This window comes from Oppia nitens, unplaced genomic scaffold (assembly GCF_028296485.1).
Source record: "Oppia nitens isolate AA-2021 unplaced genomic scaffold, nextdenovo-longstitch-racon4-pilon3 scaffold24_pilon_pilon_pilon, whole genome shotgun sequence".
In the NCBI taxonomy this organism is placed as follows: domain Eukaryota; kingdom Metazoa; phylum Arthropoda; class Arachnida; order Sarcoptiformes; family Oppiidae; genus Oppia; species Oppia nitens.
Window position 1 is genome coordinate 108,770 of NW_026533204.1, and position 26,492 is coordinate 135,261.

General features: G+C 28.4%; 6 protein-coding genes across 7 annotated transcripts in view; 2 read left to right on the forward strand and 4 right to left on the reverse strand.

Moving 5' to 3' along the window:
* LOC128953917 (probable serine/threonine-protein kinase DDB_G0282963) overlaps positions 1-6,629 on the forward strand; it is a 42,833-nt gene extending 36,204 nt beyond the window's left edge. For both annotated transcript variants that reach the window (XM_054299454.1, XM_054299455.1), the window contains 6 exons: positions 349-668; positions 3,923-4,152; positions 4,909-5,140; positions 5,664-5,963; positions 6,060-6,161; positions 6,354-6,629. In XM_054299454.1, coding sequence (XP_054155429.1) covers positions 349-668; positions 3,923-4,152; positions 4,909-5,140; positions 5,664-5,963; positions 6,060-6,161; positions 6,354-6,473 — 1,304 coding nt within the window. In that variant the 3' untranslated portion in view covers positions 6,474-6,629. The remainder of the gene's footprint in view (positions 1-348; positions 669-3,922; positions 4,153-4,908; positions 5,141-5,663; positions 5,964-6,059; positions 6,162-6,353) is intronic.
* A 4,450-nt stretch (positions 6,630-11,079) lies between these two features.
* Positions 11,080-12,342, reverse strand: LOC128954000 (E3 ubiquitin-protein ligase TRIM62-like). Its single transcript, XM_054299558.1, has 2 exons — positions 11,452-12,342; positions 11,080-11,388 (listed from the first exon to the last, which is right to left on the reverse strand). The coding sequence occupies exons 1-2, from the start codon at positions 12,340-12,342 to the stop codon at positions 11,080-11,082; spliced, it is 1,200 nt and encodes a 399-aa protein (XP_054155533.1).
* Positions 12,343-13,916: 1,574 nt separating this feature from the next.
* On the forward strand, positions 13,917-14,997 carry LOC128953921 (uncharacterized). The gene is made up of 3 exons (XM_054299458.1): positions 13,917-14,108; positions 14,183-14,602; positions 14,675-14,997. Exons 1-3 carry the CDS (start codon positions 13,929-13,931, stop codon positions 14,981-14,983), a joined length of 909 nt encoding a protein of 302 aa, XP_054155433.1. The 5' UTR covers positions 13,917-13,928; the 3' UTR covers positions 14,984-14,997.
* Positions 14,998-16,484: 1,487 nt separating this feature from the next.
* LOC128953920 (serine/threonine-protein phosphatase PP1-gamma catalytic subunit A) lies at positions 16,485-19,803 on the reverse strand. The gene is made up of 3 exons (XM_054299457.1): positions 18,470-19,803; positions 18,265-18,399; positions 16,485-17,638 (listed from the first exon to the last, which is right to left on the reverse strand). The coding sequence occupies exons 1-3, from the start codon at positions 19,214-19,216 to the stop codon at positions 17,531-17,533; spliced, it is 990 nt and encodes a 329-aa protein (XP_054155432.1). The 5' UTR covers positions 19,217-19,803; the 3' UTR covers positions 16,485-17,530.
* Positions 19,804-22,195: 2,392 nt separating this feature from the next.
* On the reverse strand, positions 22,196-23,696 carry LOC128953919 (4-hydroxyphenylpyruvate dioxygenase-like). The gene is made up of 3 exons (XM_054299456.1): positions 23,100-23,696; positions 22,690-23,020; positions 22,196-22,603 (listed from the first exon to the last, which is right to left on the reverse strand). The coding sequence occupies exons 1-3, from the start codon at positions 23,595-23,597 to the stop codon at positions 22,287-22,289; spliced, it is 1,146 nt and encodes a 381-aa protein (XP_054155431.1). The 5' UTR covers positions 23,598-23,696; the 3' UTR covers positions 22,196-22,286.
* Positions 23,697-24,342: 646 nt separating this feature from the next.
* LOC128953995 (spliceosome RNA helicase DDX39B) lies at positions 24,343-26,372 on the reverse strand. Its single transcript, XM_054299550.1, has 4 exons — positions 26,164-26,372; positions 25,749-25,961; positions 25,269-25,678; positions 24,343-25,201 (listed from the first exon to the last, which is right to left on the reverse strand). The coding sequence occupies exons 2-4, from the start codon at positions 25,949-25,951 to the stop codon at positions 24,534-24,536; spliced, it is 1,281 nt and encodes a 426-aa protein (XP_054155525.1). The 5' UTR covers positions 25,952-25,961; positions 26,164-26,372; the 3' UTR covers positions 24,343-24,533.
* Positions 26,373-26,492: the final 120 nt, after the last annotated feature.

A 26,492-nucleotide genomic window follows, 5' to 3' on the forward strand; every position in this document is an offset into this window, starting at 1 on the left:
ACCTTTCCTTATACTACAAAACAATTGTTTCAAATGAAAACAAAATAAAAATATTTTTAGCAGATTTAGTCCAGAGTTTAGTACATAAAACAAAATAAAAAGTCAATAAATAATTCAATTAATTGGATTCAGAAATAAATAATTAAAAAACGGTGTATTTAAATACACAATGTATTTGTTAATTAAAAACAACATAATTTTGTATTGTAATTATATCCCCATTTAATTGATAACATTTATCTTTTTAAAATTATAATTATTTATATATTTTTTATTTGTGATATTTATATATATATATAACAATAATTATAATAATACGGTAGTAATAATAATGTCTGTAAAAACTAGACTGCGAAATGCATGTCGATCCCAACGAGGACGACCATACGGGACTATTGCATTACCCGTTGTTTTGTCACCGGTGCGACAAAAAACGGTCGGAACGTAAAGAAATCATATCGGAGATTGTGGACACAGAGTTCAAGTATGGCCGCGATTTACGTATTATTCGCGAAGAGTTTTACCGACCCATAGAGATAGCGGGACTGCTGACCAAAGAACAACTCAAAGGTGTGTTCATTAATCTGGACGAACTGATTGGAGTCAATAGCAAGTTCTCTGAGAAACTACAGGACGCCATCGATATTGCAACAGAACAGGGAGATGAGGTATTCAGGACTCACTGACTGTCCATTTTTTATATCTATATACCGTATACTTTATATAAATAAATATATATATATATATATATATATTATACAGTATATTGCTGGCATACTTTGTCCAAATGTGGGGCCTGTATCTGATTTTGTTTGTTGTTGTTTTTTGTTGTTGTTGAAGGCCTGTATTGATTTTTTTTTAAAAAATCTTTGCCACAATTGTCCTCAATATTTTAATTAATTTTTTTTGTTCATTTAATCTCTTATAACAATATATATACAATATTTTATAGTAGCTTTTATGATATGCGTATGAAAGAAAGAAAGAGAGAGAGAGAGAGAGAGAGAGAGAGAGAGCAAATTGAATATTAAATAAACATTTTTTTGATGTATGATATATCAAAATCTATTATAATTTAAATATAAGCGCCCAATTTATGATAATAAATTGGTTAACAAAATAAATAAATAGATATATTTATTTATTAAATAGTTTAAACTAATTTTTAGATCCTGTATAATACATATGTTTAAAACACTGTGTAAATGTAGTTTTTTTATAACATTTTTTGTTATGAATTATTTAACACCAGAAAAAAGATGTTTTTTAGGTAACTATATATTAACTTATTTTTCAAATGTTGTTGTAGTTGTTGTTGTTATATATTAATTATAAAGTCTATGAGAGTTAACGAATGTAAAAGATTTCAGGTTTTTTTAATCCAAAAAACAATTGTCTTATATATTAATTTATATACAGTGTATTTATATATATATAAATTATAGCCCATAGATGTATATACAGTATATGTTATTATACCTGTCCTCCTATCGACTAATGCTTATACAATCGTGTCTATCGTTACTTAATAACTGGTATTGTATTTCACTAAAAAACCTACTATTTATGTAATATTTTATTGGTATTAAACAAAACAAAAATAGGGACACAAATATTGGGCTCAAATAACAAATACAGGTATAATATATTATGCTTAAAAAAAATATTATTTAAAAAATTATTCACAAATAAACACAAAATTCACAAAATCTCTGTTTTTTGTCGTCCAAAAAGATAGGTTTCGGCACATATACAATATATACATATATATAAATATTAGTAAATAAATAGTCAAACAATTAATGCAACGCTAATACTTATAAATAATTTAATAACAAAATTTATGACCCAACACATACATACACTTATATAGCAGAATTTTTTGAGACACCTGTGCCCTATTGTTTGCCTATATTTAAGGTGGAGGTCTACTACATCAGTATAGCTGAGATGTGTAATATGTGTGGTGTGTTTGTGTATAATTTCAATACTACTATAAATGTTTAATATTATATATACATATGTGTATTCTCAATAACAATACCCCTATTTATGCTTATATTTTTTTTGTTAGTTATAAGGTTTCTCTACTATTTATTATTATTATTTTTTACTTATTTATTTTATGTTGTGTTTGATTTGTATAAATATAATATATATATATTTCGTAAATACATTACAAATGAGAGAAAAAATTCATGGATAAGGTTTCCCGTTAAATATATAAATTGAAGAAATAAATTTTTCATTCAATTGAAAAGAAAGCACCAGTTTGTGTGTGTGTGTGTGTGTGTGTGTGTGTGTGTGTGTGTGTGTGTGTGTGTGTGTGTGTGTGTGTGTGTGTGTGTGTGTGTGTGTGTGTGTGTGTTTTACATACATAAGTGCTAGTTTGCAAACATGACATGTTTAACAAAACACAGACACACTCACACATACCGATATAACCATATTGCCAGTCATGAAATGCTTGTATCAATTGTTTTGCTAATATTAGACACTCACGAAATTACATGACCGGTCAATACCTGTAGTGTACCTTACAATCAGTCCCCACTAAAGTCTAAGTCACACTAATTATATGTGTTTTCACGGGTAGACACCTATTGATAGACAGTCTATGTGTGTGTTTGTTTATGTATGTATGTGTCGATTATTTAATATACTAAATAAAAAATGATTGAAATGAAATAAGAAAATTTTTGAAAATAAATAAATATTTTAGTAAATTGTGTAAATCAACAAAATTACTAACTTTATGTAACTTAATGTTTGCTATTTATTTGTTATTAGACAACCAAAACATGACTTCCCCTTTTGATAATATTACTAATCAAAGCAAACAAATTTTAATACAACAAATTATTACTGGAATATTGTATAATATTAATATTATAAATAAAATATTTTATAGTATATTATAATGATTTAATTTATTAAAATAACATTTATATTTTTTTGTTATATAAATGTTAAAAACTGCTAAAAGTTTAATATCATATAAAATCAACAACTAATTATTATTGATTTTAATTAGAAAAAAAAATAATTTAAAGTAAATAATTATTAAATAAAAATCATAGCAAAAGATTTTGCTCTGATAATTAAATTTAGAAAAATAACTAAATATTTAATTAGTTATATATTTTATTGATTTTTTATGAAAATATAATGTYTATTGTCATTATAGGATCGATAAAATAAACAAATATTAAATGAAAATTTAGTGATTTTTTTCAATAAATTTAATTAACAATTTTGTATTTGTATTTTTTAGATATTTAAGTGCAAAGTTAAATTCAACTATTTTTTATTTATTTATTGAATGATAATTTTTACCATATAATAACATGAATAATATTCTAACAAAATAATAAAAAAAAAATTTAATTTGTTTTTTTAATATTTGAAAATGTTTGCTTGAATTTTTAAAATTAATTTTAAAAATTTAAATATGTTTCAATGACAATATCTGATTGTGGATATCTAAATAAATTATGTTTCCTTAAGAAATGACATAACTATAGATATACAGAAAATAAATAAATAAATTTTGGTGTAAAATATTTTTTTTAATTAAATAATTATAATTTAGTTTTTCAGAGATATCATCTCAAGGCATAAATAAATGAAAAAAAACTTTTTTCACTATAAGTTTATAATATGATATAACTTATATAAAATCATATGAATTTGTTTTATTATTTTTTCCAATTGATTTCCCATCAAAATAATAATAAAAAGAGTTGAAACACAATATTGCCGATATTTTTTCCCAAACAAACATAATATAATGCCAGAGCTATAATAACTGTATCGATAATTGTTTTTCAAAACATGTATTTCTTTTAAAAAATACAACAAAAATATATATTTATTTTAATTGTTATTTTAATTTTAAAAATTTTTGTTTGACAATTCCCAGGACTTTACTACCGTAAACATTGGCAAACTGTTTCGGGACAACTCATCGATGCTTCACGCGTTTGAGTCCTATTGTGTCCGCCAGGGATCAGCTGCACTGTTACTGAATCACTTGGAAAAGGAGAAAGAGTTGCTGAGAATATTCCTACGGGTGTCACAAATGGAGAACACACTGTTGAGACGTATGAACCTGAGGTCGTTTCTTGTGGTACCCGTCCAGAGGGTTACTAAGTATGTGTGACCCCATGTTTAGACTGTGTGCTAACCTGTATATAATATATCATTAGTTTTCAATCTAACCATTCACTCTATATATAAGATATATCTGTGAATATCATTATTACATATAAAACAGTAGCCTTTTCTTTAGCTGACATTTAATAGATTTTAAACACAGAAACAAAACAAAAATAATCTCAACAGTGAAACATATATTTAAACTTTTTTCCGATTAAATGCCATAAATAACTTCAAAGTTTTTATTTATTTATCTGTAGTTATTATTATTTTTTATTTTTTCGTTTCTTTTAATTTATTAAATGGGGGTTTCTTTGTGTGTGTGTGTGTGTGTGTGTGTGTGTGTGTGTGTGTGTGTGTGTGTGTGTGTGTGTGTGTGTGTGTGTGTGTGTGTGTGTGTGTGTGTGTGTGTGTGTGTGTGTGTGTGTGTGTGTGTGTGTGTGTGTGTGTGTGTGTGTGTGTGTGTGTGTGTGTGTGTGTGTGTGCTATCAGAGCTCTTGTGTGTGTTTCAGTACAATACCACTGTTATATGCATGTGTTTCAGACACAACAATCCTTTTTTATGGTCTGAGCTATGTATTGCTTTGATCTCTAAATTAGACAACAAATCAATTAAAATAACTCCGGGTTTTTTTGTATGTGTGTGTATCCATACAATTGTTTCCTCAATAAAACCGAGAAACATACAAACAAACAAAGAAAAAAACATGTATTAACTCCGTGTCCTTTCTCTCTACGGTATGATTACAGATATCCATTACTGTTGAACCGTCTCTACAAAGTCACACCATATCATCACAGAGATAGGGAAGCGCTGAGAGAGTCCCAACAGAAAGTGGAACTACATCTCGAGCACATCAATCAGCAAACGAAGGGTACGATAGGCGCAACTACAAGAATCTGGCGGCGAATATCCAATCTGTCGACATCTCATCGACGGCTCAACTGTGTCGACGATATCGGAAATATCAAACTCAGAAAGGTATACAACCATCTCAACCAGTTCTACTAAACTATAGCACCCGTACTCTCTCTCTCTATCTCTATATTTTATATATTGTACCTATCAATGTCAGAATCTTATATATGATAACTACCCCATTAACTACCCGTTCACTCTTGTGCTTATCAATACCTTGCATTCAATTACACTTACTTGCATAACAAGGCTATAAAAGTTCAACTTTTGTGCACTTTTTCTCTAACTTTTATTTCGGATAAAAAAAATTATTGACTATTATTGTATTGTTTTCGGCCATTGAATACCATATTATTAGGGTATTAGCTATTATATCAATATATATATATAGACAGGTATTCAAACAATTTTTATCGCCGATTAGTTTGTTTTCCTGTTTTTTGTGTTGCATTTTTATATCTTTAAAAAAACATTTCAAAATAACAAATTGTTTGTCAAAATAAAATATAATCAATAGATATGATATGTGTGTAAAAATATATGTCTAAATAGATATCTGTTTTCTCTCTCTTTCATTGAATGATAGGCTGCTCTTGAAATCCTTAAGTGGAATCAAGAGGAGACTCAGTTCGTGAGCATCGGTAAAGTATTGTTCACATCTATCACCGATTACACCGTTAACCGCAAGACAAAGACGCTAAAGTTTTTGACGGCCAGTGCCTTATTGGTTACACTGGGCCGGCCCAACCAAAACTATAGGCCCGATTTGGTCAACAATAATAGCGAACAAGAAAAGGATTTGATTTTTCCCAGAGATAACACCGGTATTACCGATTCGGTTCTCCTATTGATTAAAGAGAGGTTGGGTCGGTACGCCCTGTGCAAGGTATCAACCATTTCAATATTATTTATTAATACTGTATTATTATTAGTCATGAGAAACATATTTTTAATTGATTTATTGATTGTATAAAACTTATAGGAAATACTAAACCTGAAGACATGTGTGATCAGCTCTGAAAGCGATTGCGACGAAATGTTTGAAATTCACGAACAGATCAGCAAAGAGTCGCTACTATTTAAGGTACGACTGGTTTTCAAGGGGTTTGACTCCGATTTTCAATAAATTAGTTGTTGTTAATTATAATTGATTTATATATAATTTAGTGATTTTGATTATTTAATTACCATTTAGTTTAGTTTATTTGTTGAGATAATTGTTATAATAAATTTTTAAAATTATCTATTATTTTGTTGTTGTTGTCAACTAAAACAGGGCGAAACTGTTACTGAAACCAAAGATTGGTTGAAACAATTGCGTTACCATTCAAAGGATTTAGGAAACTGGAGACGAAGGCGCAACGCATTGGCCAACATTATGATGGTTAGACAATAGGGTTGGACAGCCTTTTTTAAAAAAGTGTCTGTCCTCCTAAAGTTTACCACCATTTCGTTGATTTTGCCAATTATTTTATTATTATTATCGAATCTGTGATAATGTGAAAACATATATATATTTTAGGACTTTTTTCTAAATAGGTGTACCTTTTGAAGGGCCGTCCATTAAATTGGATTTTTTGATATAATTAAATGATATTTTATAATATATATATATATATATATTATTTATTTAAATAAATTTGTAATATTTAATATAAAACAAATTATTGACTAATTTTATGGAAACAAATTTATACATAAAACAAATTAAAATTGAGATTTAATTTTAGAGTAAATAAATATTTGTCATAATTGTTATATTTAATGATATATACATATTATTATAATTTTACAAATTGATTATATTATATACACTAATATATTATGACAATTACTTATTTAACAATTTTATTAATTTGTATATAGTTTATTTTAATTTAATTATATATACTAGTTATGACTACAAACAAATACATTATGTTATGAATCATAACTTATGATTATGTAATTTATTATATATAAAACAATATGATATACAAATATATATATACTGTATTTATACACATGTCATTTAATTTCTAGTCTGTAAAAATTGACACAAATTTCACCTTGTTAGTTTAAAAATTAAACATACAATATATATATATATTTCAAATATTTATTTAACAATTAGTATTAAATTGATTTATATTGTATACAAATTTAAAAAAACTACAAATATTTCAACATTTATATATTTTTAATATAATTTATTTAATGTATTTAAAGTTTTTAAAAAATATTTTTATTTGTCATTTTATAAATATTATATAGACTTTATCATACAATTTAATTATGATTCATTAATATATGTTTTGCTAATTTCCATATAAAATTGTAATATAAATATATTAAAATTTATATATTAATAAATAAATAAAATTTATTGTTTATTATTAAATATACTATTTTTTTAATTGTTTAATATTTATAAATATGAAAAATTATAATCATACAAATACTGTATTAACAATTGAAAGTCACGTGATTTATTTGGGATTCAATTAATTAACCAAAAAATTAAATGAAGAAAAAAGAGAAAATCATTTACCGATTAAATGAAATGATTGAATGAAGGATTGGTTAATAATTTGAAAAATATATAACAATTAGCATAAACTTATGGCCGATTGCAAGTTTGGTCGCTTAAAGCTAAAAGTCGTTTATTTAAACGGAAAACATTTCTTTGGGTCCTAAAAAACATTATGTATTAAAAATAAAAGCGCAGACGAAACCCCTAAAATCTGTTATTTATTTTATTTTTATTACATAATAGTTTTTAGGACCGAAATAAATGTTTTTTTAAAACAGAGTTTTAGCTTAGGCAGCCAAAAGTCAATTTAGCAAAACTTATTCATTAATTTCTTATTAATCTTTGTATTATTTTTTGTTAAATTTGATATATTTTCATTTAATTTACAAATAAACTATTGTACGAATATGTATACAAATATAGCTTATATTATTCCTAGTATWAAACTTATAAAACTTTAGGTAATAACTTAGTTCATGAACTTCACTTAAATGCAAATTACAAAATAAATAAAAGTATTAATTTAAATATAATTATATAGTATATAATAMAGTATATATTGCGTATATAATCTATATATATATATAAATTTATATCATATATTTGTTTTAATTTTTATGTCAACAAATTTTCTGATTGATGAACTCAAATGATGAGTTAGTAAAACACTTATGCAAATAACATGTCATGCAATTCATAATTTTAAAAATTAGTCGATAGTTATTAATAAAATATTTTACACATACAGTAGATATTTATACATCTATTTATATATATTTATAATATAAATATATAATATATATTTAGATTCAGAAATACTATATTTTACTTTTGTTGTTATAAGCTATAGTTAACTTCACCTACCAGTGCAGGTAAGATATTACAGTTTGTGTGTGTGTGTGTGTGTGTGTGTGTGTGTGTGAGTGAGTGAGTGAGTGAGTGAGTGAGAGAGAGAGAGAGAGAGAGAGAGAGAGAGAGAGATGAGGTGTCGGATGATGTGAAGCATGAATTTAATTACAAAATATATTTCTTGTGTCCCAAATATTGTAGTCCTAATTAACACACTTACTAATCAACGTATGGCTAATGTATGCAAAACTTTTGCTACTTTTGCAATCATAAAAATACATATCAAATATTATTTGATAATATACCTGTATTTACTGTACATACAGTTTAGAAATTATAGCATTTATATGTTAATGATTATAAACAATTAGCAATCACTAGCAAACAAAGCACTTTCATAAATGTTTTATCATTTTTTAAAAATAACTATTATTATAATTATGACAAATGCATATATTTAACTACATTATCAATTGTTAGATTAGTAATGCATGTTTTTTTTTGTTTTAGTTTGCGATCTAATTATAAGATTTTCGTTTATTGATTATTATTATTGACATTAAAAACAGTTAAATCATATGAATACATATTTAATTGTTTCATTGACTTCATCTCTCTCTCTCTCTCTCTCTCTCTCTCTCTCTCTCTCTCTCTCTCTCTCTCTCTCTCTCTCTTTCTCTCGTTTTATGAAATAATCAGTGAAATGGCACATAAAGTGTATGCACTTTCATATAATCTGAAAAAACTTAATTTAGATATCCATAAACTTTATTTTGGTGTCGCATATTAATTGTAAAAACAATTATATGATATTTCATTATTATTGTTGTTTGAGTTTTCATTTGCATTAGTTGTGTCTCACAAGTTATTTTTGAAAGTTAAGACATAACATAAAAACGGAGTTGAATTTCATATGATTAAAAATTTATATATATTTTTTTAATTAATTAAACCTACAAAAAAAATTATGAGAAAAGTTTCAGTGTTTGTGTTTTATTGTAATTATAAAATAAATTTAAAGTTTAATTTTCTAATAAATTTTGAGTGCAAACTTCATATACGTTGTCATATAAGTTAATCAAACTTTTTTTAGTTTAGTTTATTTATTTAGAAATATTGTTTTTTGTGAATATAATTACTACTGAATTACCATTTATTATATTAAAATGCCTTTACTTGTGGTCATACTATTGATATTATTGTTATTTGTGGTGATCTCGATGTTGGCGTCAGTTATTCCTTCGACAATATTATTGATTTGCAGAAATCAAAGAAAAAAGAAGAAGAAGTCAAAAACGTCAACAAAACCTAAAGATGTTAGACATAAAAGTCACGAGAAGTGTGTGGACAATGTTGTCCACAATATGCTCATTGAATTGATGCGCTCGTTCAGCACTGGCCTACTCATCGGTTGCCTATTCTTGCAGCTGATCCCCGCCTGTCGTCGAGTACTGGAGCTCTTCCTCTTGCATATGAGGACCTCAATTGGTCGAAGTTATGCACTTCTGTTAACAGATCCGTTAGACAGCTATCAGTATAAAGGAATACCATTTGTTGAACTAATGATATGTCTGTCGTTCTTCAGTATACACTTTTGCGAAGAGTTTATTCAGATATGTCTTAGATATCGCAAGTACTACTGGTTTAGCGATACTGAGATTAGAAACAGTAAACAATTGTCTCACGAGATCAAGTCGTGTCCAGTCTATAGGTTTCATAAAACCAGACACTATTTGATAGCCTGTAGTCGCAAGACATCGCATGTGACCTCTTATGTGAACACCTGTTCCACAAATACTACAGACACTAAAAAACCTAAAGTGACCGTTGAATGTCAAGAAGAACTAAAGGATTCGCTGGAATTGACAAGTGTTCCGTATGAGTCAATGCCAACATCTATGCCGACATCGATGTGTCCGTCACCCGACTCGTCGTCATCGCAATCGTCACAGACGTGTCATTTGCCGTCCTATTGGAAGCCGAGCGTCGACGGCAATTGTCATAACAAAATCTTTTTGCCTCAGCTCACGGCCATCAACTCAATGCCAGTGATTACTATACTCGAAGGACTGGTCATCTCATCCCAGCCAACATTTGACACACTTATGATGACATTTGCAATTGTCTTATTCAACAAAGTGGTGACCGCAGTGAGCGTTAGCTGTGAAATATACGAGAGAACTGACTCCAAACTGATGCCCATATCATCGTTGGTCTCATTCTCGGTGTTACCGGGGCTCGGCTTTCTAGCTGTTGTGGCCACCAATTATCTGTTGTTTGTCGACAGTACCGAAAAGTACGTCTTAGCACTCATCCTAAGTGTCATATCTGCGGGAACTATACTGCAAATGATTGCCACCAGTTTTCGTAACAATTACATGCAATTTGTTTTACCCCAGAGGAATGCCATTGTACAGCATTTTACAATGTATTTGGCATTTATTCTAACATTGGGAGTAACTATATTCCTCCACAGTCGACAATCGCCGCCGAATAAGACATAGATAAATATTTCAAACACCAGATCAAGTGATTGTCAAAACAACAACAAAATTTTGTATTATATTTACTCTACAAATATATACATAATTGTAAAATGAAAACAATATTTAATGAATAGTCAAAACAATGAATCAGTCGTTTAGACTGAGAAGAGTTTGACTCTAAGTTCGCCAAACGCTATGTCTATGATATCTTCATTAGTATAAGTGATGAGATGACTACATGTGTCGCTGACGACAAGTGTATGCCAGAAGACGCCTCTCTTATACGATTCGATGTCTTTCTTCAGATTGATGGCAATGTCACGGTATGTGTCAAATGTGGTGATAGCAGTCGTAATCTTACTAATAGCCAATGATTGAGACATTTTCGACAACTTTGATCGCTTGATATCTGGCTCACGGATGTGATCTCTGGCCGACTTAATTACGTCTGTCATGTGTTTTGTCTGTAAATAATTTGTAAATAAAATTTTAAAATGTTTGTAAAAATAAAAACAATTAAAACAAACATTTGTGAATTGACTGCTTTTTAGGCTTTCGTTATCGGCCTTCAATTGAACAGATTGTTCGCGAATTGAGTCCAACTCTTGTCTCAATTCTATCAATTCTTGTGTCAAACTTTGGTTACTCTTCTCGAGCGACTCTCTGGTATTGAGATAATCGTCACAATGTTTGCGCATATCTTTCATATCTTGTCTTAGCTTTTGGTTTTCACCCGAAAAACTTTGATTTTGTTGACACAAATTCTGATTCTGTGTCTTGAGATCTGTTACCTCTCGCTGAAGAGCCGAAACCTGTTGCTCCATATGTTGACTAACTAAAGACAGTGTCTCGAACTCTTCGTTCTTGTGGTTCATCTCTTCATCGAATTGTTTCTGCATTTCTTCGACCCGTGACTTGTGTTTTCTCGTAATTGACCGCAACTTTTGATTTGATGTCTTAAGTTCTGACACTTCCGTTCGTAAACTGTCGACCAATTCCTTTAGTTGTGGACCACATTTGTGATCACTAGCAGAGAATATCTGTTCTTCACAATACTGGCACTTATTTTTCGGATTAAACAAACAACTGTTAAGGTGTTGGTTGAGAGCCGAGAGTTTACAGACATTAAGACAGCCGTCGTCCCTAAAGTCACAGTAAATGTCTAGTCTTTCGATGAGATTGACGCTAAAACGTGGCGCCGGAAACAACTTCTTAACGGTCAACGATTTGCGACAATTGGGACACGTTTTGCTTGTTTTGATCCACTCGTGTATACAGTAATCACAGTAAGACTGTTGACAGCATTGGTTGACCAGAGGTTTGTTGAGTACACCGAGACATATACCGCACTTGATTTCATCGTATTCATCGTCGGTAAGCGAAACAAACCGTTGCCGATCGATACCGGCCGCAGACATAGTCGTCGATATATATATATATATATATATATATATATATATATATATATATATATATATATATCACCAGTAGATCCAATTACAAGAAGTGATTCAAATCGTAACGTTTTTTAGTTTTGTTGACAATTAGTGAAAATGTTTTTTTCTCAATAATTACCAAACATTGCAATCATATGTTTGTTTAATGCATTGAATCACTGAATATTATGTATGATTCACACAAATGATGCTAACATTATGTGCTAATTATATGCAAATTATATTTAATTTTATGCAAATAATTGTCATTTAATGATAAATAAATATCTCTTTATTTAAAAAAAAAATTAGATATAATTTTATTTTATGTTTAATATTAGGCAATAAAGATAATATTAGGGTTTTTTTTGCTAAACTAAAATAGCATAATGTTATAAAAACTATTTTAAGTTTCGACAATGTTTAATATTTGCTTTAAAATTTAAACTAATATTTAAATTAGTTATTATCTTTTTAATTATCATTAGTTTTTATGATCAGATAATCATAATAATAATAATGTTTCTTATTTTWAAAAAATCTATTTTTCATTTTAAGTAATCTAATGTAACTTAAAAAATGGAAAAATGTATAATTTTAGACCCTTAGTAGTTAATGATAATAATAATAATAAAGATAATTATCACAAAACTTTGCATAATGTATGGAAATTTTTAATCATTAAATATAATAGTAAAAATATAAATTTATATTTACGTATTTCAATAATAAAACTATTATACTGTACTTAAATATTTAATTATTATTACCGGTAAATACATTTACAGTATACATGTGTACATTAATCGGCACATTTAACTATCAATTTGTCATCTCTATATCGATAAAATTTTAAACTAAATAAATTATTTATCTATAAATATTCTAATATTTAGACTAAATAATTAATTATAATAATTATACTGTAGACTTGAAAATCATTAAAGTTTATGAATATAAACTGTTTRATTCATGTTTTAAAAAAAKTTTTTTTTGTAAAATAATTATAAAATACTAGTAAATTGTTACTATATTTCCATATGATTTCTCATAAAATAAATTAATTGTTTTATATTCTCACATTTAGGTATAAGTTTTTATAATAAAAATTTATTTTCTAACGCATAAAATATTTAAATTTGATTCAAATACTACAATAGTTAAGTAAAAACATTATATGCTATGCCTAAGAGTTTTTTGAGTAATAGATATACCCGAAGAGGTAGACCACCATTAAAGTCTAGATATAACGAAACGGACAGTCAGTCTTTAACTAATAATGTTAACAACGAGTCCAAACAATTTCCGAAAGCAAGTATTGGCCACCAGTTATCGGGTGTCGAAAATATTTGTGAACCAAAAGTTAGCAAAGTTGTTGTCTCTGTTGGTGACGACCGGGACAGTCAACCGACAAATTCAAACAATGGCCAGTCAACTGTCTACAGCAAACTGATTAAACAAGAAGATCGGATACCATTAAAACCAGCCGATTGTTAATCGGAAAACAAAACACAGATTATCGATACAATGATTCAGATGTAACTGACATCAAACCCGATGACTACAAAATGTTGGAGTCGTTTGTAATAATAATTAAGAAATTTTCTGATAATAATTGCGATCTAATAACCGATTATCTATGGGATAACGTTATACACAATCTTATGATGATCACCATTTGGTACAACAACTGTTCACAAAATAGTTGGCAAAAATATTACCAATTATTAACTGAAAACTATATTAGAGTAAGTTTTGTTTGGAAACTTGTTATCCAAAATAAAAACAAACAAATTTAAAAATTTCTTAAATCACAAATTAGGCGCTAAAGACATCTAATGATTCAATAAAAGCTAAGAATTTGTTTCCATTAGTTGGTGTCTTCAATGAGCTGCTATTCAGTACAAGAAATAGTCGATACACTGTTATAATGAATGCCAGACTGACCTTCCTCTTCACTGTTACCAATAGTGACGACCAATACGAGACACTTCATCGGACAGTAGAGCTACAGAAAAGCGATGAAAAGCGAAAAAATCAATTTCAAAGAGTATTGGAGAGAAATGTCGGTAATATTATGATCTTCAAGTTGTTGCTTAAGATTATAATCAGCGGACATATCAAACCATATGAACCAATGCCACTGGAAGACCGACTCCGGGATATAGTCCTACTGTTCAGTGGCTTATCAGTAGATAAGTTGTTAGAAATTTTGGTCAAATGTTTTACAATATATGCAAACGTATGTCATTTTTGTTGATAACTAAAAATTAATACTTAAAAAGTATTTTTTCTAATAACAAATTATTTACAGAATTTTCAAAATTTCAAGGATTCTTATATCACTGACAATCGTGTTGTCAAATATATTATCAAAGATTTGTCACTTATTGAAGACTATTTTGTCGAAATTATGCCGATTTTTATGAAATATAAACCAATACTAAACAAATTGTTTATAATTGAAAGCCATCTGAATGTTTGGTTCAATGAAAACAAAGAGAATCTATTGTCTAAAGAAGTAGTGGTTAAGAGTAGTAGTAGTGGTAAACGAAAGAAGAAACTTAAGACTTATAGTAAATATAATAAAAAAGTTAAGATTGAAAACCATTGCACCAATTAATTGAATGATAATACCGGTGATAATTGTCATTAATATCATATTTAGTCTAAAGTTTGTGTAATAAATATATTGATATAAATTTTTATCTATTTTACTCGTTATTTATATAACTAATATTTTACTATACAGTATTTTCATTTATATACAGTATTTTCATTTATATACAGTATTTTCATTTATATACAGTATTTTCATTTATATACAGTATTTTCATTTATATACAGTATATTTTTAAAAATATATTATTGATTTTATTCATTTAATATTTATTGATATAATATATGTATATAAATTTTAGTCGGAAATTAAATATAAATATTTGCATTAAATATACATAATACTAAACAACTAAATAATAAAAACTAATAAAATTTATGTAAATGCATAGCAAAGCAATAAATCTAAATAAAGTCAAATATTTATGATAAAACTGCAAATTAAATATAATTTGATATGATTTATCACTGGTGGCAATCAATTATAGTAATCATTATTATAATATAATTGACAATAATATAGTGTTGATATTAATACTACGGTACATACATGTATGTCACATAAATTTTGTAAAATTATTATTTTAAATCATTTATTAGTTTATGCATTATTTAATTTATTTAAATGTCAATTTTCATACACAATTAATTTTTATAAATATGATATTACACTACAAGGGCATAATGTTTTAACTGTTCAGTAGTTATCCATTATTTATTTATTATACTAAAAAAATAAATCAACAATAAAATACTTACCGTATGTTACCCACTGAATTTTTGTTGTTGCTTATATTATAATAAAATTATCCTAGTAAATTTTAACCATTTTAACCGTGAAATATTTTTTTAAATCTTTTTTTTTATTGTATACAAGAGAAATAATAATAATATTACAATTAATTTAGATGTACTTTTGTGTGTATGTGTGTGTGGAGTCCATTATAATAGATATTGATATATTTAGTTTAAAAAAACTCTAAATGTACAATAAAAAAAATGGTTTACATTGTTGGCTACATTTAGTTAGTTTATTATAAATGTATGACAAATAATTAAATTTCAATGTTTTTTTTGTTGATAACAAACAAAAAACATATTTAGTTATTAGCAGACATTTATTTTTGTACCGATATTAAGACGCAAATATGTATCGATATATATACGGTATATAATTTATATACCTGTATATACAATATTGTATAAATACATATTATAATAATTAAATCGCTACTCGCATATGATTTTATATATAAACTAATTTTTTGTGTTTGATATGAATCTCAGATTTTTTCTCAAAATTAATTTATAATAATTAATAATAAAATGCATAATTTTCTGCACATTCATTAAAACATATACAATATATATATTAAGAAATGTTAAAAATATATACTGTGACTCAAAAATTATATATATATAACAAACAAACCATAAGAAATAAATTCTTTCCTTTTTAAGTTTTAAATTATAATTTGTAAAAAATTTTAAACAAATAATAATAATTATTATTATTTAATAAATAATAAAGATAAATTAGCAAAAAAACAAAGAGTGGGCCAATAAAAAAAATACACCTTACAATTAATTTCACATACACTCTCTTGTAAAATAAATTTTTAAATATTTTCATTAAAAAATTGAAAACACATATGTAATAAAAAATTTGTTTACTATTCTGTAAATAGTTGCTATAAATATCTACCAATTTGTACTAATATAAAAATTTTTCAATAATTTAAGAGATAATAATAGTATACTCAAAAATGTAATTTAATAATAAAACAATAATTAATTGATTATTTTGTAAAAAAATCTGATATTTATACATATAAAGTGTAGGTTAAATTAATAAAAATATCATGTTTCAAATACATTAAATCAATTGTAATTATAAAATGGTGTGACAAACCCAGTTTACTATAATTTAGATAATTTATAAAAATTTTAATCAATAGTACACTTTAGACTATTTATAGCAACGATTTACGAGCTAATTGTTGTTCATAATGTGCGATCAATTATTTGTTTCTATTTGATGTTATATTAATTTAAGAGATCATAAAAATTGATGGCATTTTTTTGTAACGAAAAAAATAAACAAATATTTTACAGAGATTTTTATGATTCATAAATTATAAATATAGTTATTTTTTTACTATTTATGTAATGACCGACCCTTAGATAGATAGAAAAAAACACATTATTAAATATTACAAGTGTTTTTATAGTGTGTTTGTGTGTTAATATAAACTACTATTGTTTGTCTCATTATAAAAAATATTTTGATAAATCTACTAATGGAAAGAAAATTAATAAAACAAATCCCTATCTCATGTGGTTATCAAACAAATCCGTTAAATTCTGTCATCAAATATATAAATAACTAAACTCTAAACCAAAAACTGTTTTCTTAATTAAATTAAAATCGTTATAAACTGTTACTTATGGAAGAGAGAGAGAGAGAGAGAGAGAGAGATAAAAAAACAAATGTGATTTATGTAACGGTATAGAAACAGATGGATAGACAGAAAAACATGTATCGATTCAATTATTTCTTGCTATTCTTTTTGGTGACCTGACCTCGTGGTGGAGTCAGAGGTCGATTGGCATTCATGGCTCCGTATGGAAACTTTTTCTTGTCAGCCGGCTTTAGGATCTGTTAACAACAATATAAACAAATATATATATATATACTGTAATTCATATGCATTCATATTCAAGTGTGTCTATCAAAAATATCATCAATACTGGTAGATGTTTAACATAAATATGTAATAATTAAGGACAGGGATGAGAAAAAAACAGTACTTGACATTCTCAAACCAACCGCATAGATCCAAGGATCAATTATAAATGATTAAATATCATAAATAACTTAACAAAAATAATAATATGATAATTACATTTTTATAACACCTAATATATTTATGTCAAGTAGTTTTGTATAACTAATATATTTATAATCACTGGAGTGTTAAGTGTTATGATAATTATGATAAGAAACACACTGTTGTTATTTGACTTTTATCTACAACTAAACAAAAAAATCTATTGATTATTATATTATATTACACAGAAAATCGCTGTTTTATGTTGTTTTTAAAGAGACTTTCCGAAAAAAAACTAAATTGATGTTTTGTGTGTTGTTATGATAGATATGGCAATGAACTTATTAAATGTTTATCGATTACGAAAAAATTTATAAAAACAAAAAGTGTGAAATACTTTGTCTGATGTGATGATAATAGTTAAGTACAAAGATTAGGATAGTAGTAGACATACCTGGAAGGAGCACATGAGTGTCTCGTCGACCGACATCATAGCACCCGCATTGTCGAATTCACCGCAATAGTTGGGCGCCGAAAACAGTGTAACCAATTGACGTTTGGCAAAGAACTCGTAGCCGTCTTCAACAACCTGTGCACAAACGTCAACAATAAATAATAGTTAGATTAATGGATTGATCAGAATATGATGGTTAACATACCTGATGGGCGCGACATATGAGGTCCAAGTCGTGTTTGTGTAAGAACTTGCCGACAACATCGGCGCCAAACGTATAGGAGACGCCTCTGTCATTCTCACCCCAACCCATGACATCTTTGTCGGGATCGGACCACAAGAGATCACAGAGCAAACCTTGATCGGGAACATCGGTCGGCCGCATGATTCGGCGAATCTGTTCCATAGAGTGCAGGTCAGGACTGAGCCCGCCGTGACAGCAGAATATCTTCTCGTCGACAATAGCGGCAACGGGAAGACAGTTAAAACAATCGGTAAATGTTTTCCACAGTTTTATATTGTAACGGCGTTTGCATTCATCATAGAAACCGTAGATCCGATTAATGGAAGCGCACTCGTGATTGCCTCTCAAGAGGAAAAAATTTTCCGGATATTTGATCTTATAAGCCAACAGAAGACATATTGTTTCCAACGATTGTTTTCCTCGATCGACATAATCGCCCAGAAATAGGTAATTACTTTCGGGCGGAAACCCGCCGTATTCGAACAGACGCAGCAAATCGTAGTATTGGCCGTGAATGTCACCGCATATCTTGAGGGGCGCCTCCAGTTCCAGAAGTATTGGTTGACTTAAAAATATTTCGCGCGACTTAACGCATAGACTCTTGATCTCGGCTTCGGATAACTGGACATTCTTGCCGGGTCTTGAACCGCGAACTTCGAGCAGTCGGGCAATAATTGAGTCGATATTCAATTTGTCTGAATCGACCATTTCGTCTGCAGCGGCAACTATGGATCAGATGTAATGAATGAGTGCTCTTTGTATTGGTGATGRTGTGATCAGATGATGGGTCAGAATGTCTTATTCTTCTTCTTGTTCTTGTTTTTAAGCGATCCGTAATGTTGTCTATTTTGCTCCTAATCTGAGTTTATCTCCGGAGAAATGGCTGTCATAACAACATTGTCATCACCTGAGCTCACGTTCTCTGATGGATCAAATGGGATGGGCTGTCAAAATGTATGTGTAATCAGCAGAAAAAAGAGACACCAGTGCTGCTGTTGCTGCTGATGATGCAGTTGACCACCAGATATAGTAGTCAAATGGTGTGGTTATGTTAAGTGGTTTAATAGTCTAATGACTGATATATATCTTAAGCGATATGTTATGTTGTTTTGAGATGTGATTCATACAAATGAATGGCAACCGTAGTGTTCATTCAATTCAATGCTTTTTTAACTATTATTTCAATACAGAGTCAACACAACACACAAACACACTATAACTGACTGACTGTTCAAACTGTTATAGATATGAGTGTTGAGCACAATGTAGTACTTCTATACATATTATACATACATATACTGTAGTACTAAATGTTTATAACATTTATGAATACTTTTAATATAAGCCAAACATTCACTCCTTTATTGAGCCATTCATTCGATATTATAGTCGATTTGACTCTCGTTTTGTTTAGCAGTTATGGAAGTGAAAGATATGTTTAGTACTATTCATATATAATGTGATAGACTTTTCCATTATTTTATTATTATTATTATTAATACAATCAAATGATTAGTTAATTAATTAATTTCAATAATCATATCTATTATAACAGTGTTATGATAATTATTATTATTACTTTTAATATAAATTTAAAATATTATATTTTTTATTTAACATATAATTTGTAAAAATTTACTGGTTATAAAATGGGTAATAATTAATGTCATGATTTCCAACTAAAAAAAATTATTTTGTCGGTTATACACCGAATATGGCCAGTGGACACTATTCCCGAAATTTTATTATAACTATAAATAACTATTTAATGGATTAGTAACTATAAAAACTTATAAATAACTATTTCAATGGTTTTGAAAAATATAAGTACAGTATTAAAATGTAAAATATTGTACAAATATATGTAAAGTTACAAAAATTATATATAACTTTAAAATGTTTTTAATTCATATTATTTTGTTAACAATGGAAATAATTTGCATATTTGTGCCATCATTTTTGTATATATACTGAAAACAAATGTATAATATATTATTTGCAAATATTTAAAAAATAAATAACTATTTCAATAACTATAATAACAACTATTGAGAGGTTTTCTAAATTAAAAAAATATTTTAAGTAAAAAAACGTATGATATTTTAAGAAAATAATTAAAAATATTATTTTATCATCCAATCTAATAAAAACCATTGTATTTATTGCATATATTTTTAAAAAATTAATAATTATTTCAATAACTATTTGGCGTTTTTAAGCAACTATTATAACTACTATTTGATACACTTTAAATAATTATTAATCGATACATTAGTAATAACTTGATGATACTAGTTTTGTACAGTTTATATTACTAATTAATTTATTTAAATTATAATTTTAGCATTAATTTGTATCATTTATTATTATTTTGTAAAATAAAACTGTATTTAACTCTCAATTTGATCGCTGATTGCTTTTTATTTAAATTAATTACTAGTTTTTTTTAAAGTTATGTGAAATCGTTAATCTACTGTATATAAAAATGTACCATGATTAGATTAGCGAAAAAATTGTACTATAGTTTACTGTATTTTATATTTGAATAATGGATTATATTTATTATTTTCAATATTTATTATATTTAGACAGTTTTATAATGTAAATTATTTGTAAAATGATCTAGGCGAAGATATAGAATTTCAATTTTTATGTATACAATTTGCTAACATAACAAAAATTAATTTATAATAATAATTATTATTTTTGTTTTATTTCAAGTTAATATTATTATGTTTGTACAGTAATGTATAATACAATACAACAACAGTAATAAATGGGAGGAATAACTTACCATTTAATCTTAGTATTGAAACTGTTTATCACAATAAATATACTGTATTTAGCTTTTATTATAGATTTATATAATCCATAAGTAATTGTCATTAAACTTTTGATAACATTTTATTAAAATTGAAAAAAGAGTTAGGAATCAAATGAGTGTAATATTTGTTTTAAAAGTTTATTTGTTTATTACTATTAATAAATCTGCTTGATCATATGATTAATATTTTAGAAACAAAATTGGTAAATACTACTGTGTATTTAAAGTACAATTATGTTTTGTAGTTTTTTTTTAAATTATACAAATATTGTTTTTATTATATTAATTTCTATATTATTATTTCTATACATTTATATAATAATTATATTGTATCTAAAAAATATAAGTATATACATTAAAATTGCACCTGAAAACATTTATGTTTATTTTATTTTTATTGAAATTCAAATAAAATTGCTATTCATTTATAGTTTATTATTTGAAAAATTAATTAAATACAGTAATATTTCAATTAATACTTGATGTATTGTATATTAAAATAAATGTCAATTACAAATTTTACAATTTTTTTATATCAATTATAATATTGTGAAATAAAAAATTTAAAAAAAGTTATGAACAGTTGACATTAATTAAATTAAGTGATATACAGTATAATCAAATTCATAATAATAATTTTTTGTATAAATTGTTAATTACTTATTTTAACACAATTTTATTTTTGGAAAATTTCCCAAAAACACGATTGAAATCAATATCAACAACAAATTTAAAAAAAACATGTGACACAATATAAAAATATAATAATAACTTGATTAATTAAAAAAATATAAACAAAAAATTATATTATTTTATAAAAATAAGTTTAAAACATAATCACAAAAAAATATGCCAAATATATTGTTTTATATAGTAAATGAATTATTTAATATAAAATGATAATCATTTATTACCGGTATATTTTTTGTTACTGTATTTTTTGCCCCCACCTTATTATAGGTTACCTCTGAGCTCTTGTTCCGTTTCGATAGCCTCGAAAAGGGCCTTAAAATTTCCGGCACCGAAACCATTGTGGTTACGGCGCTGTATAATCTCAATGAACAGAGTAGGCCTGTCCTGCATTGGTTTCGTAAAGATTTGCAACAGATATCCACTGTCGTCGTAATCGATCAAAATGTTGAGCTTCTTTAGTACATCCAAGTCCTCGACGATCTTCACTTTCGACGACTTGAGATTCTCACGCAATTGTGTATAATAAGAGTCGGGTGTTTTGAGGAACTCCAGGCCACGAGCTCTCAGTGCTTTTAGAGCTAATTTGTTTTTTATATTTATGAAATTTTTCATCAAATTTATTAACAAAAAAAACAATTATTTGAAAAACAAGACTTTGACTTACATTCAATAATGTTATCCGTATTGAGAGCTATATGTTGAATACCCGCACCGCCATAATAGTCAATATATTCTTGAATTTGGGATTTGCGTTTTCCCGGTGCCGGCTCATTGATGGGCATTTTGATTGTCTCATCCCAATTGGTAACAACAATCGACCGCAACGATGACCATTCCGTATGAATTTGTTTGTCGTCTACGGACCAAAATCGATGAAATAATAGACTTTTCTCATACCATTGGGTAACAGATTCCATGGCATCGTTCGGTTGATTACCCACACAATGATCAGTAAATTTTAGGTTAACTTTAGGCAGAGTAGATAAATGTAAAGTCTATTTTTTGAGTAAGAAAAATGTGAAAAAAGTTTTTAAAGTTATTAAATTTGTTAATTAAATTTTTTTTAATAAATACCTCTACATGTGATGGTTTATAATTAGGCAAATAAAGACCTCTATAGTTGGTCCGCTCGACAAATGTATGAGTGGTGTCACCAAATGTTTTGACAGTAGCCAACCTAACTGTTCCATTCTCATCTTTTTCTTCGTGTATATCCTTAACAATGACTGCTCCCCGAGCTTTAGCTTTGTCTACAATGAAGTCAATATTCTCGACACTGAACGCAATATCTTTGACACCGTCTCCGTGACGGACTAAATGAGCACCCATTTCCTCATTACCCGGATTGAGGGCCGATTGAAATTCGAAAATTACATCGTTTTGTTTGACTACATGAGCAACCACTTCCCTGGAACCGGTCTCCAGTCCCCGATAGGCATAGGGAGTGAAACCCAGATAAACACTATAGTAGAGAGCGGCCTGTTTGGCGTTTCCCACCCAAAACACAATGTGGTCAAAATGTACGAACCGGCCGTTTTCCGGCTTAACTCCTTTATCCGTATATGAAGTCATATTTGGTCAGTAGTTATAAAAGCTCAGGTAGTTTTTTTTTAAAAAACAAAGTTTCTAATATTATTTGCAAATCAAATGTTGATTCCAGACTTTTAGACTATTATAAAGTTTTAGTCTTATTTATAGGCTTTTTATCTTCATTTACATCAACAACTTCTTCTTATTCTTCATCATCTTACCTCTTGTTGCTGTAGTATCACATTCTTGAGCACCTCATTGGCTCTCATTTTACTGGGTATATACTAACCTTGAATCAGGTAACGCACTAACCAATGTCACCATCAGCGGGACAGGTATTTTCTTTGGCATAACTTTAACAACATCAACAACAAGTGTATTGTGGATACGCAACTTTCATATTAATTAAGCAAAAATAAAATACAAAAAATAATTTATATATATATATATATATGTCAATATACACACATAAAATGTACAAATATAATATGCAAAAGATATATCAGTGATAATACAGTATAAGACTAAATAAATGTCAACCAATTGGCAAAAATAACCCGAAGCAATAAACATTTTTGTTGCTATTGGTATAACGCAATTAAATATAAAAATTATTTTTTAAAAAGTATTAGTAATAATGAATGATTTGTAAATATTTAAAACAATTAAAAAATAATCATTTAAATCATACAKAATTTGGTGATTACAGAATAGTTTTATTCATAATTATGATATCAATTAAAAGTAAAATAATAATTATAATAAACATTACAAAAAAATTGAAGACAATTAATGACTAAACACAAAAAATATGTTTAAATAATAATGAATTATTACATTTTTCTTTTAATTAAATGAATAATTAAAAATCAAAACAAACAAGATTTAATAATTATTTATGTCTTCATATACACACACAATCGCCAGTCATTCAATTAATCAACCAATCGATAGGTCTTCACGCATACATATACACACCTAACGTCCCTCAATATAGCTGGAAATGTCGATCTCTTCGGGCAATTCGGGTATATTGACGTCGAACCGATCCTGAACTTCGTTCAATGTTTTGGCATCGGTTTCGTCGCTTACAAAAGTAATGGCCAATCCTTTGGTACCGAAACGTCCGGCGCGGGCCACACGATGCAAATATGTGTCGCTGTCTTCGGGCATATCGTAATTGAACACAATGTTCACTCGTTCGATGTCCATACCGCGACCAAACAAATTGGTGGCCACAAGTATACGCTTGTGGAAGTCCTTGAACTGTTGATATCGTGACAATCGATCCTCTTGAGTCATTGCCCGATGGATGGCAATGGCCGGGAAGTTCTGTTCGACTAACAGCTGAGCCAAAGCCACACATCGTTGAACTGTTTTGACAAAAATGACGACCTGATTGAACTCAAGCACATCCAACAGTTCAAATAGTTTGCGATTTTTCTCCGTATCCTTTAGTTTTACGTAATACTGTTGCAGACCGTGAAGTGTTAGTTTGGTTTCGTCGTCGACGTACACTTCCATCGGATCCTGCATAAACTTCTTGCAAACGGGTCGGATATCTTTCGATAGGGTGGCGCTAAACATCATCACCTGTTTCTCGTGCGGAGTCGCCTTAAAGATCTCTTGAACGTCTCGACGCATATCTGATATTACAAACAATTATTTCTAAATCCAAAGATAAAAATGTTTGACAACAATCACAAAACATACCCAACTGTTCCAACATTTTGTCGCATTCATCGAGAATGAAATGCTTGATGTGCTTCAGGTTTAGCTTCTTATTTCTGACCAAAGCCAGTATACGGCCGGGAGTGCCGACCACAATGTGAGGCGGATTAGTACGTAACACCTTCTCATCATTTGTGATGTTCATACCGCCGAAAAAGACGGCCACCCGAATGACAGACATGTATTTCGAAAAGCGTTCGTACTCTTTGCTAATCTGAAAAGCCAACTCCCGAGTGTGACACATGACCAGTACGGACACCTGACCTTCGACGGGATCCAATTGTTGGAGTGTAGCCAATACGAATACCGCCGTCTTACCCATACCGGACTTGGCCTGACATAGGATGTCCATACCGAGGATGGCCTGAGGGATACATTCGTGTTGGACTTCACTGAAAATTTTAAAAACAAACCGGAATTAAGATATTTATCAATAAAATAAGTAGCTAAATGGTTACAAACCTCGGATGTTCAAAACCACAATCAATGATAGCCCGCAACAGTTCCGGTTTCAGTAGAAAATCTCGAAAACCCGACGAATGAATCGATACGTAACCGCCCTTTTTGGCCTCAACGGCACCGCCAGCGTTGTTACCGTCGGCCACATTGTTAGTTTGTTCGTCGTCCTCCTCGTAGTCCAAAAGATCTTGTTCTGTGTCAGCCATTATTGTGTGTCTGTGTTGATGGCAGAGAGGGGTTAGTCATCATCACCGGTCAGTAGTAGGACGTGTGAACGCGTGCGACAACCGTTGCCGCCGACATAACCGGTGTTTTTTTGTGTATATTTTTTGTCCACAATCTATAGCACAGGTGTTTGTCGTGACCATACGGATGACCACACGGTTACATAACGGGGAGAGAGAGAGACAACACTTACCTTATTATTATTATCTATTAAATGGTTAAATCAATTGACTCTTCAAATGATAATTATTTTGTCCAAACTTTTACAGATATAGACAAAGAGTGCAATAAATTTGTAAATGAATTGTAAATGTAATGTAAATGTAATGTAAGGCTTGTCTGTATAGTTATAGTCAAGCATTGAATGCATTGAATGCCGCACTAAATGGCCGCCAATTGGGTCACACATGCATTACGTCTTTTACTTTCAATTGATTTACAGTACAGTATAACCTATTTTTGTTGTTAAATAATTATTATTGATTTGTCTAATTCAATTAGTATGTACAATATATTACATTA

Bases quoted from the DNA above. Each gene is read 5' to 3' on its own strand.
- LOC128954000 (XM_054299558.1), bottom strand. From the start codon at position 12,342: ATGTCTGCGGCCGGTATCGATCGGCAACGGTTTGTTTCGCTTACCGAC. The intron at 11,389-11,451 runs GTTTGTTTTAAT...AATTATTTACAG, and splicing joins AAAGCAGTCAATTCACAAAT to ACAAAACACATGACAGACGT.
- LOC128953921 (XM_054299458.1), top strand. From the start codon at position 13,929: ATGTTGGAGTCGTTTGTAATAATAATTAAGAAATTTTCTGATAATAAT. The intron at 14,109-14,182 runs GTAAGTTTTGTT...ATCACAAATTAG, and splicing joins TAACTGAAAACTATATTAGA to GCGCTAAAGACATCTAATGA. The intron at 14,603-14,674 runs GTATGTCATTTT...AATTATTTACAG, and splicing joins GTTTTACAATATATGCAAAC to AATTTTCAAAATTTCAAGGA.
- LOC128953920 (XM_054299457.1), bottom strand. From the start codon at position 19,216: ATGGTCGATTCAGACAAATTGAATATCGACTCAATTATTGCCCGACTG. The intron at 18,400-18,469 runs GTATGTTAACCA...GTTTGTGCACAG, and splicing joins TCATATGTCGCGCCCATCAG to GTTGTTGAAGACGGCTACGA. The intron at 17,639-18,264 runs GTATGTCTACTA...TGTTGTTAACAG, and splicing joins CACTCATGTGCTCCTTCCAG to ATCCTAAAGCCGGCTGACAA.
- LOC128953919 (XM_054299456.1), bottom strand. From the start codon at position 23,597: ATGACTTCATATACGGATAAAGGAGTTAAGCCGGAAAACGGCCGGTTC. The intron at 23,021-23,099 runs GTATTTATTAAA...CTCAAAAAATAG, and splicing joins ATAAACCATCACATGTAGAG to ACTTTACATTTATCTACTCT. The intron at 22,604-22,689 runs GTAAGTCAAAGT...AAAACAAATTAG, and splicing joins TACGGATAACATTATTGAAT to CTCTAAAAGCACTGAGAGCT.
- LOC128953995 (XM_054299550.1), bottom strand. From the start codon at position 25,951: ATGGCTGACACAGAACAAGATCTTTTGGACTACGAGGAGGACGACGAA. The intron at 25,679-25,748 runs GTTTGTAACCAT...TAAAATTTTCAG, and splicing joins TGTGGTTTTGAACATCCGAG to TGAAGTCCAACACGAATGTA. The intron at 25,202-25,268 runs GTATGTTTTGTG...TTGTAATATCAG, and splicing joins CAAAATGTTGGAACAGTTGG to ATATGCGTCGAGACGTTCAA.